The sequence below is a fragment of the Mastomys coucha genome, unplaced genomic scaffold (assembly GCF_008632895.1).
Source record: "Mastomys coucha isolate ucsf_1 unplaced genomic scaffold, UCSF_Mcou_1 pScaffold1, whole genome shotgun sequence".
Taxonomy (NCBI): Eukaryota; Metazoa; Chordata; class Mammalia; order Rodentia; family Muridae; genus Mastomys; species Mastomys coucha.
This window is the reverse complement of record NW_022196891.1, coordinates 48,446,747-48,459,872: the sequence shown is the minus strand read 5'-3', so window position 1 is coordinate 48,459,872 and position 13,126 is coordinate 48,446,747. Positions and strand designations below refer to the sequence as shown.

General features: G+C 41.5%; 1 protein-coding gene across 1 annotated transcript in view; it reads right to left on the bottom strand.

The window, feature by feature from the left end:
- The window catches only part of Niban1 (niban apoptosis regulator 1), a 171,400-nt gene that overhangs the window by 84,299 nt on the left and 73,975 nt on the right, over positions 1-13,126 (bottom strand). Inside the window, exons 2-4 of the mRNA XM_031384614.1 lie at positions 9,382-9,512; positions 4,280-4,411; positions 1,007-1,121 (exon numbers count right to left, since the gene is read on the bottom strand). Of these exons, the coding sequence (XP_031240474.1) occupies positions 1,007-1,121; positions 4,280-4,411; positions 9,382-9,512 (378 nt within the window). The remainder of the gene's footprint in view (positions 1-1,006; positions 1,122-4,279; positions 4,412-9,381; positions 9,513-13,126) is intronic.

The following is a 13,126-nucleotide window of genomic DNA, read 5'->3' as shown; positions in this document are numbered from 1 at the left end:
TGGAGCTGTTACAATATGCACAGTTCATGAATTTCTATGAAATGCCTTATTTAGCCTACGTAGTATCCATCATCTTCTCTACATAAAAAGAAGTAAAATGAACTGAGAATCAAAGAATTTTAAAAGCTGGGAAGATTCTTTCAAATTTTTCAAGCCCAAAGCTCCGTTTTTTTAAAGCAGAAGAAACAGAAGCCAGAGATACTCGGAGCTGGTTCCCCTGAAAGCATTCACTGAGTGGTACAATGAGAGCTGCATCAAAACCCAGCCCCCAGTTCTCAGGCCAATGCTCTTTCTACTGCAGGCACTCAGCATTATTTATAGACTGGTGAACAAAGGCGATGCTTTCTTTTGCTCAGTAGCTCTGAGTCCCTGTAACCATTATTTAAAGTATTTAGACTATTTTATTGCATATCACAACAAAATTAGATAATAATCCCTAAAAGATCAAGGCTGACTTACTGAAAAATGAAATTGTACATGTCACACAGGATGCCTGACCTGTTTATTTCTGCTGTCTTGAGTGTTGCTATCAAATGTACAGTGTAGCCCCAAAAGGTCCAAGATACCTGACCAAGAACACACTTTACATGTGCCAGGAACACAGCAACTGCCTGTGTGACTGAGTGGAGGTGAAGTAAGAGAAAGGGTATAATATAGACATACAGTTAAGTGACTCTATTTTCTAGATGAATATGGAGTGTAAGGATTCAGCTTAGGGTCTCTCATCTTGGCATTACTGGTACCTTAGGTCAGTCATCTGTCATTGTCAGGATTACCCTGTGTCATTGTGGGTGGTTTAATAACATCATCTATGACACACATCTTCAGAGTCTCCAGACAATGTCAATTGTCTCGGAAAGGAACCATTCTCTCTCATTGAAGACAGCTGGTCTACCTATACAATTCTCCCTCATTAGGGACTGCTGGTCTAGCTACACAGTTTACCTTCATTAAGGACTGCTGGTCTACCTACACAAAATAAGTTCAAGGAAAGATGGAGACTCACCAGTGGGGTCTGGGAAATGCTTATCAGATAAGAGACTATATTCCTCTTCTGAGGTTAACACCTTGCCACCAGCTGGAAGAATCCTGCTTTTAGGAACAGCTCCTCTCTGATAGGCCTAGGAAAACAAGGCACAAAATGGATGATTTCCCCCAATACATAATTTTGAAAACATCAGAAATCTTAAAAAACAAACAAGTCACTGGGCAGTGGTGGCGCACACCTTTAATCCCAGCACTTGGGAGGCAGAGGCAGGCTGATTTCTGAATTCAAGGGCAGCCTGGTCTACAGAGTGAGTTCCAGGACAGCCAGGGCTACACAGAGAAACCCTGTCTCGAAAAACCAAAACAAAAAACAAGAACAAAAACAAAAACAAAACAGACATATATACCCATCAATAAACATCCCCACACTATGTTATTTAGGTTTGTTTGTTTGTTTGTTTTTGCATTCTTGCTGCTTATAAGGTAGTATTTAAAAAAATAAACGTCTGTTTGATGGTCACTCCTGAGAATCAGAGTCCCTAATCTCAGGGAGATTCACAGGAGGTGTGTTCTTAAATGGAAAGGAGGGGTATCTGTAACATCCATATGTCTATATAATGTTCACCACTTCAGACCCTGATGTCTCTGACTCATTCTGATAACCACAAGGTTGGCAATCTCTCTCTCTCTCTCTCTCTCTCTCTCTCTCTCTCTCTCTCTCTCTCTCTCTCTCTCTCTCTCTTGCACACACACACACACATCACAAATAACAAAGTATTTAATATGATGTTGAGGGAAACTGTGGAATATGAAACTACTATGATTGCCATGGAGTTTCAGCAAAAACACAAAAATGTTGCCATCATAAAATGTGTGATCATTTGCCCTCAGATGTGACTGGATGTTTTGCAGTGAAGTCATTGGAATTGAAGTGCAGTTTTATGACATCAGAAGGCATTCTGGCTGGCAGATGAGACATTCTGCTGTCTGAGAAACCCAAATGAAATCCATTGCCCTGCTAAGTGCCTATACTGACACACCCCAGGGATAAACAAATGAGATGAAATGCAAGTATGTGCATCCGACGGGCAGGCGGATAGTCAAGACCAATTATTGAAAGTAGTAACTTGAGGGCAAGTTGAGAATTGAAACCCAGAAACTGTGGGACCCACAATTGAAAGTGTGCCCTTGGGAATAACTAAAATAACATTGATCTGGGCAACAAACTCAAAATAACAATAACACATGCTACATCTCTAAGTGGTGCCTGGAGAAACCCAAACAAAACAAACACTGAGTGCTATGAAACTTCTTTTACTACTTGGAAGAACTACTGATCAGCTGCTTAAACCCACTGGGGACCCAGAGCATAACAGGAGAATCTATCTTTGAATGGTTTGGGGATAGTGTGAAGTGATGTGATTCAGACAGGACTCCACTGTGAATTTTGTTTGGGGTTATAATAAGTGTCTATACACATTATCATTTGATTCTCAAGACACTTATGACATTATCTCCATTTTACAAATGAGAAAACTCAAATTCACAGAGGTTGAATAACATGCACCAACCCAGCCATGAGTGACATATTCCAGACACATTCCTTGTACCTGTCAGGTCCCCAGAAAATATGAGGGAAATTGGAATGAATTATGAAATGAGAATCCTTTGATGTCCCTGTGCTCAACATCAAATTGGACTCTCAATAAAATAACAAGACATTTATAAGTAGTTAATGTCTAACTCTTATGTGTGACTTTTAAAAATACATCTATAAATTAACAAACATGTTTATTGTTATAATGTCAAATGATAATGACAAGCTAAATGGACTTTTCATTTAAATACCCAGGTGGCTTTTAGAAATATCCAGTCTTGATCAAATTTACTCATCATATCTTTATAACTTGAAGTAGTTGAAAATAATGAGCAATGAAAAGAAAGAATAAATTTTAAATTGGGGAAGAACATCTCTTAAAGCGGGTGGGGGAGGAAGTCACCAAAATTTAATTCACAAGAAATTTCATTTACTGTCAAATGTCGTGAAAAACTCAATAAATCTGATAGCAAGCTTTCTCAGTTAGTAGGAGCATAGGAACAATTGCTCTGTTCTGGACTACACTGTGGGCCAGCCAGATGCTTGCTGCTTCAGTGCATTCTTTTATGTCATTCTAAGGGGCTACATTTGCCAGTCTGCAGAAAGGAAAATGGAGACTAGAGGCCATATGTAGCTTAGCTAAAGGCATGCATCTGGTAGCTGTCAAAGATACAATTCAAAGCCTATAATGTTATTGAGATGCTCTACAGTAGGATGCCTATGAAAAGCCTACGATAATTTGTTACCATTGCTTGTAATGTGTAGTCTCAAGAAACCCTGTCTCGAAAAACCAAAAAACAAACAAAAAACAAAAACAAAAACAAAACAAAGAATCGAGTGAAATCTTAATTATACACAAGCATTTCACAGGGTACTTGAGAATGTGTATGGATGAGAAGTGCATCTAGCATGAGCTTTCAAGGATCTGCTGCACAGCTAAGTCCAGAGTTTACTTCTAATTAGTGACACACTTGACTAAACTTTAGACTTCCAAATGCACTGCTCAGTGTCCTTTCTGATCTAGCTGGACATAACCTCTATAGGAGGGAAAAAAGCAGAAACATTAAAATCTTAAGTCCTCCAGGTATAGATGCTTCACACACCTAATGTTGCTGTCTTGGTAAACGCAAGACAAATAATCTGAAAAAAGTCTAAATAAATAAAAACAACACCTAAGTCTAAGTGGACTGAAGTTTTCAGAGCCCTCTAACTTTGTTGGAACCCCTACAAATGCAGTCATTATCTTACTGAATAATAACTCCCCAGCCATGTATCAGATGTGATACTTGAGAGTGGAAAATGAGACAGAGCAGAGAGCAGTGTTGAGCTGAAGGCGGAGAAGAACCTTGAGGTTGAATGAATAATCACTGAATAAGCTCTTACATCAAGCACCAGTAATCACTAAACAAGCTCTTACATCAAGCACTGGTCACTTAATACAAGCTATTCCCACACTCACCTGCCATCACTTTTCCCAAGTCTATCTTTTTCCTTATACTGCAAGGCATGTGTCCGATCAACTACTATTCATTCAGATCCATGTTAAGACATTGGCTGATAGTAGATACTCAACAAATACCTATTAATTGAGGTGAGTACTGGATCAATCAACCACCAAGGCCAGGGCATGCCAAGCAACATAGCCAATGTTTTAAAACTACTCCAAGAACTGGTGGTAATGTGGACATATCTTACCTCTTTGTTCTCATAGCTTTCCACAGCAAAATCATTTTTAATCACAATGTATCTGTCCTTCCATTTCCTGATGTCTTCAACAAACTGGGTGAGCTCGGCTTCATACAAGACAGTTCCTGGTTCCAGTGGGGGCTTAAAGAAGATGGATATGATTGTCACAACAAGAAGATAATATATCTTGCCAACAGTATGTTATTCACGATATTCAAGGAATAATTTAGGAAATTAAGTGTGCAGTGATCGTGGGGAAGCTGTTGTTTTCTCCTGGTTACCATGCGTTTTCCTTCCCATTCCTTCAAAGAAATTTGCTCACACTTGTTACATGGTACTGTTCTGATTTTCATTTCCCTCTACATAGATTAGGAATGGGAGCATATGGTAGAAGGTATATATCCTTTGCATGCATATGGCACTTAATAAATACTTGATAAACTGTGTGAATGACAGAGGCAGTGTACTGAGTTCACACTATGGGTATCCACTGCAATTCACTGACATGCCTCAAGGTTACGTCTAGAATCAGTCAGCTGTTTACCTGTTTCCCCAGTTTAATTTCTGTCATTGTGATAAAAATATTTTGACTTCCAACAGCAATTAGAATAAAGAGGTTTTTGGCTTACAACTCCAGGCCACAGTTTCAGGGAACTGAAGCAGCTAGTCACATTAAATCCAGTCAGGAACAAAGAAAGTTGGGGCTGGAGAGATGGCTCAGAGGTTAAGAGCAGTGGCTGGTCTTCCAGAAGACCTGAATTCAATTTCCACCAACCACATGGTAGCTCACAAGCATCTGTAATGAGTTCTGATGCCCTTACCTGGCATGAAGGTATACATGCAGATACATGCACACCATAATTTAAAAAGAAAAAAAAAAGAATAAAGAAAGTTATAACAAGCTCATGGATGCTTGCTTGCCTGCTTGCTTGCTTGCCTGCTTGCTTGCTTGCCTGCTTGCTTGCTTGCTTAGCTCAACAATGCTGCCCACAGTGAGAGGCTGGGTTTTCCCACATCAATCAACAACTAAGACTATCTCCACAGACTTAATGTGATGTTTTGAATGAGAATGACCCCATAGGCCCATATATTTGAATACTTTGTTCCAGTGGAACTATTTAGGAAGGATCAGAAGGTGTGGCATTGCTGAGGGAAGTGTACAGCTTTGACGTGTCTTGGAAGGGGTAAGCATTAAGGTTTCAAAAGGCTTGGGCCATTCCAAGTCTCTCTTTCTCTGCCTGTGGTTGTATCTCAAGATGTGAGCTCTCAGCCACTGTTCCAGTGCCATGCCTGCCTGCCTGCTGCCATGCTCCCTGCCATAACTGTTATGGTCTATCCCTCTGGAACTGAGAACTCCAGGTAAACTCTTTTTTCTAGAAGTTGTTTTGGTGATGGTGTCTTATAGCAACAATAGGAAAGTACCAAAGACACAGGTCCACAGACCAAGTTAATTCATCATTAAGATACTCTTTCCAGGTGATTGTAGATATCCCATTGACAGTTGTACCAGGTGTGATGGCACATACCTTCCATTGGGCACTTGGAAGGCAAGTGGATCTCTGTGAGTTCCAGGCCAGCCAGGGGTACATATACAAACAAATAATAACAATTGACAGTTCAAAACTACCTCCTCTCATCTCACCTTTTCCAAAAGTAGTGGGGACCTAGGCTGTGAACACTCTGTTCATCTGCCTGCTTTTTTCTTTTGCCTTGGTTGGTTTTTGTTGTTGTTGTTGTTGTTTATGTTTTTGTTTTGTTTTTGAGACAAGGTTTTTTGTGTAGCCTTGGCTGTCCTAGAACTCACTCTGTAGACCAATCTGGCCTCAAACTCACAGAGATCCATTTGCCTCTGCCTCCTGAGCACTGGAATTAAAGGTGTGTGACACCACTGCTAGGTTTCATCTTCCTGCTTTTTAAAAGGTATGTTTTGGGTTGAAGAAGAAGGCAAGCCAGCAACAACCAGTTCTATCTCTTATATGCATGAGCATCTCTCATTAACCTTGATGTATGTGCTAGAGGAATTTCTATTTGGTTCCTCATTAGGTCTTTATTGAGTTTTTTGAATAAGGAGAACATGCATCCTGCTCTGCTGCACAACTTCCTTATAATTGTAAAATATAGGAATGTGTCTGACATGTCTGACGTGATGCTACACTGACTTCCCCTCCCTTTTAAACAGGCATGCTTTGCCTTCAAAACATATCATCTAACTTTAAAGCAAAAAAATTTATATGAATCATACAGAAGAGATAGGCCTGTTTCTTTTAAGACTCATCTAAAGGATGAAATGAATTTCATTCCAAATTCCAGGGCTTAAAGACCCTCCTGATGGATAATGAGTCAACCCTCTATCTTGCCTTATAAAAAGATAAAAAGGACCTACCTGATCTCTTTAAATGAGCCTGAAGACAACTTTATAGTTCTTATGTACAGCTTTTCTCAAATTTGGGCCACTTAATCAAAACTGTGGTCTCCTAATAGACTTATCATGTTAGAGTCTCTGGTTCTGGAAACAGAATCTGCATTGGTTTTGCTTAAAGAAGGAGTCTGTTGCCCAGGCTGGTCTCCAGTTTCTGGGACCCAGGGATTCTCCGTACATTTTCTCCCCAGGGCTGAGGCTTTGACTACACCCCATCGTAAAGGGTTAGAACTTGCATCCTTTTTTTTTTTCCTTTCTTTAAATTTATTTATTTTATTTTATGTGTATGTTTTCCCAGTGTGTATGTATATGCACCACATGTGTGTGTGGTGCCCCCAAAGAACAGAAGAGGACATCAGATCATTAGGAACTTGAGATCTGGACTTCTGGGTGTTTGTGAGCCACTGTGGACCCAAATTCAAGTTCTCTACAAGAGCTCTTAATTGCTGGGCATCTCGCTAACTCCAGAATGTGCATCCCAACGTTCTCTCTGAATTCTGAGACCCTTTTGTGGGATTTCCCATGCTGCTAAATTCTCTGATTAACTAACTCAGACTCTCAAGAACAGCTGGTCCATTCATCGCTCATTCCTGTCTTCCTTGTCCATTCATCGCTCATTCCTGTCTTCCTTGTCTCCTTTCTCCTTCTCCTTTGGAAGTTTCTTCTTAGTGATTTGCCTGGACTCTCTCCTCTTCAGGATCTTCAAATGCTGCTGAGGCTGGTGCATTTCTATTCTGTCTCTGTCCTCCTCCCATCATACCTCACTGCTGCTCTCCATTATGTGCTAACAGTCCCAGACTCCTTCTGTCAATTAGGATCCAGATCAGAATAACCATCCACCTGACCAACCTGTCAGCAGATGAATGTAAAGATCATCATCACCATCATCATCATCACCAACAACACCATCATCATAACCAGCATCATCACCACCATCATCATCACTACCACCACCATCATTGCCATCATCACACCATCATCATCATCACCACCACCACTGCCAACACCATCATCTCAGGACCAGAGAACTGGCTCAGTGATTAAGAATGCTTGCTGCTCTTGCCTAGGATCCAAATTCAGTTCCCAGCAGTACATCTGATGGCTCAAAACCACCTGAAACCACATTTCTGGATACCCTGACACCTGTGGACAAGAGTGCACAATCACTCACACACACTCTCTCTCTCTCACACACACACACACACACACACACACACACACACATACAAAATGAGGGGAGAGGATAAAATAGGTCTTTTAAAAAGCAAAAAACAAAAAAACAAAAACAAAACCCAACATCTCAAACTTGTTTTGGTAAAAATGAACTGACTCCCACAGACCTCTAACTGAACTTCCACTCACCCCTCCCCATCTCTGAGTAAAAGGCAGCTCCATTCCCTTGCTTTGCTCACATGAAAAGCCACTCGGTTGCTACATTTCTCCTCCCTGTTACCTCACTGCAGATCCCACCAGCTCTGTCAAAACTGCCTCCTTCCCAGACTGGGAAATAGCTCAGTCAATGAAGCGCTTACCAAACAAGCATAAGCCACATTTGAAAAGCAGGCGGGCCATTGTAATCCCAGATGTAGGCAGGCAGGTAGAGACTGGGCAGGTCCCTGGGGCTCACTAGCCAGCCTGCCTATGCTAATGAGCAAGCCCAGGCCAGTGTTAAGACCCTGTCTCAAAAACCAAGGTTTCCTCAGTCTGAGGAATAACAGTCAATGTTGACTTCTGGCCTCCATATTCACAGACGAACACATTTGTGTACATATACACACACATAAATGCACACAATGGCCATCACTTCCTTTCTTCCCTCATGGTCTAGTCTTTTCAGAGAGCCCATTAAAAAAATAAAAAGAATAACAATAACAACAACAAACTGCACACTTAAAACTCTGTATCAGTCTGTATGTGGTACCCTGTCGTGGAACTTCCCATTACTCTTAAAACCAAATCCTTCCATTGGTCCTACTGGTCCTGGTCCCTACCTGTCTCCCCGAGGTCACTACCCACTACTTTTCTTCACTCACAGAGCTCCGGGCTCATAGAGTCTTGGGGGCTCTCTGGGCTGGAGTACCTTTCCACTTCCGGCTCCATCTTCTTGGGACTCTTGTTCCACAGCTGTCTCTCCCCACCTGTTCTGTCCCATCATCAGATTCGATGCCGTCTCTACAGAGGGCTTCCCTCCCTATCAACTCCCCCCAGACAAGAGTCTTGCTTCATTTGTGTCTGAAGCTTTGATCACTGTCTTACCATGGTCTGTTGTCAGTCTCTTCCACTGTTTACCATCTGTCTCCTCCATCTGAACATAAACTCCAGGAAGCTAGGGAGTTTTGAAATTCCCATACTAGGTCAAAGGCAACTCAGGGGAAATCGTGTTTGATCGTTGACCAAAACAAACGGAATCATGATTTGTTTTTTAGATTGAACTTCACAACAGCAAGCTAAATTTCCTGTACCAAACCATCAATGAGGAAAAACACAGAGAGAGATTTGAACCCTTCTAGCTTTCTGTTTGTATAGATCATACAATCAACAGGAAATCATATATATTCTCACTTCAGGTGCTTTTTAAAGTATGAATGATTTTAGTGTACTTTGAAGAACTGTAATTCAAATAATTAAAATATTAGCATCTATGACCTTTCTCTGTCAAGGGAAAGATGTAAGTCAAATGCTCCTGGGTTACCTTCGTCTTCAGAAATTGTGACGTTAAATCTCTTTGCTGTTCTACTTCACTGCGCACATGATTGCAGAAAGCCACAGAATATTGGCGGCTGTAGTAGGGGCTGAAGTTTTTGATAGAAGCCTCAGTTTTCCCTGAAAAATATGAAAATCAGAATTCTGAAATGTAGCATGCCTCCCAAAATAGGTGTCAAATTACTTTGACTCTCCCAAACACCACTGCTGACCAGGGGTTGTTGGCAGCCTGTGTTACCTGGGAATACTGCTCCTGCTACTCCTGCTCCAAACCCTCCTTCACCCAAGTCTCACTCAAGAGCTCAAGAGTCCCCAAGGACGCGTTGGTCAGTAGTCAGAGGAGTCTTTCTTGGTGTACATTTTGCTCACTACTGTGCCGTAAGAGTATTCTATCTTGCCTCCTATGCATCTAGCTTGTTAGGACGTATCTCCTATGTGACAATAATCCCAGAGGCCACCCTTCCAGACTCTGTGTACACATCTCTCATTTTTCTTCAGAACCTGGAAGCTGAGCCTCTAGTCTTTTTGCCTTCCACAGCCCTAGATAAAAATATAATGTTGAGATGGGAAGATGGCTCAGTTGGTAAAGTCTTGAATAGGCAAGCAAAAAGACCTGAACTGAGACCCCCCAACACCCATGTAAAAATCCTGGCCCTTGGGAGATGGAGACAGGAGGATTCTGGGACTTGCTAGCCAGAAGTCTAGCTAAGTTAGTGAGATTCAGGTTCAGTGAGAAATTCTGTTTCAAAAAAAAGTGGAGAGCGAATGAGGAATTCACTTGACATCAACCTCTGGCCTCCACACACATAAACACATACTGTATGTGCACACACACAAGTGCACACACATGTACATACACAAGTGCATACACATGTGCACACATGTACACATGCATGCACACACAAGGGGGGGTGAGGGAAAGGGAGAGACTTGTGCTTCTATGCCCCTAGTTTGGGAGATTTTTGTGATATAAAATGTCATACGATTGCCATGAGGTAGAAAAAGGAACTAACTTGAAAGTTTAGAGACTGGACTGTGGACCCCATCTCAACTGTGAGATAGAACCGCCCATCTAACCTGGGCCAACTCTCTCTGCTCTCCAGGCCTCATGTCCCCAGCTGTGAAGTAGGTGGACATGGGTCCACATTCTCTGAGTCTAGGTGACACAGAAGCATGATCTTGAAGGCACAACTACATCACCCCAGTGACCAGCAGTGATATTTTGGTGTCTTGACACCAGGGGTAAATTTGCTGTCAATCATGTAGGATGTGGAGTTGGAGGAGGTGGGGAAGACCCAGTTGCCTTTCCAATGCCTGCTTAGTACAGGCGATGGGAGAGTTCGGAACCAGACTGGAAAGGCTCTTGGCATTTCAATACTTGTTCCAAGGAGAGAGATAAATGTCAGCTTCACCATCTATTTACAGCTTGCATTATGTAGGATAGGAACTTGACGAAAATAAAGCAGGTCTAGCATTCTAAAATATTTTTAAATACTTCATGGCAGGCTTGGCTTAACTTTTGTTTTACAAATCTGATGTTTTAGTTGACACAGGAATGTTAAAATATAACTTACAGGCAAGAGTTACACAGAGCTATTATGCATGTAAAATTTCAGAAAGAAATGAAAACTCTGAGCCAGGTATTTGGAGATGCTCAGTAGGAGAACCTTGACTTGCACAGCTTAGCTGCCTGTTTGTGTGCCGATGAAGTCACAGCCAAACACCCATGCATACTAAGACCCTCTACAGGCAGACGCGCCCACTTCTGCTTGGGCATTTTTCAGTCTGAGAAGGGAAGCTATTTTGTATTCCCTTAATAAAATGACATTTATGGGTTATATTTATGGGCTTTAGTAATTATTACTTGTAAGGTCCTTTGAGACCCACTAATAATAGATTCTGTAGAAATGCAAATAAAAGCCCCTATAATTTGAATCAAGCATGCTTTTGCTTGCTCCCTGAGTTTATGGTATTGCAATTAATCAGGATTTGCATAATACTTTAATATACTCAGGCTTTATAAGCATCTAATTGGTTATTATTTTATTAGCTTTTATTACAGTGCATAATAGTAATCCTATATCCTTGTCTATAATTTTCTTACACAGGAGTGGGAAATCTTTGAGCATTCCCACAATGAGAGTGTAAATGATGAGCCACATTTGCCCTTTAGTAACAGGTAAGCACCGTTTGGTCTGTCTGAAGAGTACCATGCTAATTGTGGATGCTACTGTTTGCTCTCTTACAAGCACCACAATGAAAAAGAAGAAGGTGGCTGTCCTTTTATGATGACTTCTGTGAAGCTATTAAAGCCAATTTTCTACTACGCTCCCAAGCCTTCTGCTGGTATGCCCTGCTTCTACCCAGGTGCCTTAATGCTAGCCTTCCATTGTATGAGAAAAAAATGTTTCTAGGATCTGAATATCTGCACATGACACCCTCAACACTTGATGGTGGCATCAAGTCACTCTTAACAAAGAAAAGATTGCAGATTTCTTGCATTTACTTCATGATTGGTTCAAATGTAAATAAAACAGCTAGTAATAACATCAAACAATGAAGAAAAACACCCAAAGTTGATCTAAAATGCATCTAGACATTAGATCAAACCTCTCTGGACCTACATAAGGGAGCACCCAGTAGGAAGACTTTGAGGATGAAGACAGCACCAGTGTGGTAGGAAGATGGACTCTGGACTCAGGTAAAGATGGCACAAGTATTTCTGGCACTTGCTGGCTGCTTGGCCTCATAGGAGTTGCCTTTTCTTTAGTCTCACATGAAAAAAAAAAATGTTAGTAACTTCACAGAATTATTGTAACAGTCACACAAAATACCTCATTAAAAGTACTTGGTGCTGTGGCTGGCACACAGGAACTAAAAGTGGCTAGAACCGTGGGGATAATGGAAGCCCCTCTCCAAGTACCAGGAGACACCCCTCAGTCTGAACTAAAGAACTAAGAAAATAAAAGAATAAGAAAGCAGTCTGTTTACTGTACTCTTGGGTTGGATACATCTTGACTTGCAGAATAGAGAGCGGCTGCCCCACCCACTGTGGGCCTGAAATAAATATCACGTGCATTTCCATAGATGTTTGGCTTAAATTTCCCTCTGTGTATCCCTGAGTTAAAAATCAACTATATAATGCCAGGCAGTGGCACATGTCTATAATTCCAGTGCTTGGCTGTTTGATGTATGGACTACATAGTGAGGCCCTGACTCAAAAAGCCAAACTAAATGAGAAAACTTCAACTACATAAAGCATTAGCATTAACCAACTGTAGGCAAAAGGAAGTTAGCATCTGTGCTCCAATGAGACTCAGTCCTCACACCTGTAAGTACAGATGATGAGGAGCCCCCACATTGGGGGACTTATGAAAGCCACATTACCAGAGCTTCCAGTGCCAGGAGGCCAATGGGTCACAGAACGGCTGGTATCAGGGGAAGGGCTTCTCCATCGGGAACAGAGCACTGTTACCACAGGTACAATCCTGCAAATCCTACTTGGTGGCTCCAGCCTGTACTGGACACCATAATGCAACAGTTTACTCCCTTGGCAATCCTCATTAAAACCAAAAGGCTTCCTCCACAGCTCTAGACACAAAGCTTAGCTTTCTACAGAAAAGGTAGTTGCAGGCCCTTCCAAACCAAATGTTTTCACATGTGCATGAACTCAAAAGCTGATTGCCTATTCAATTCCCTGCTCCTCTCTCTCTCTCTCTCTCTCTCTCTCTCTC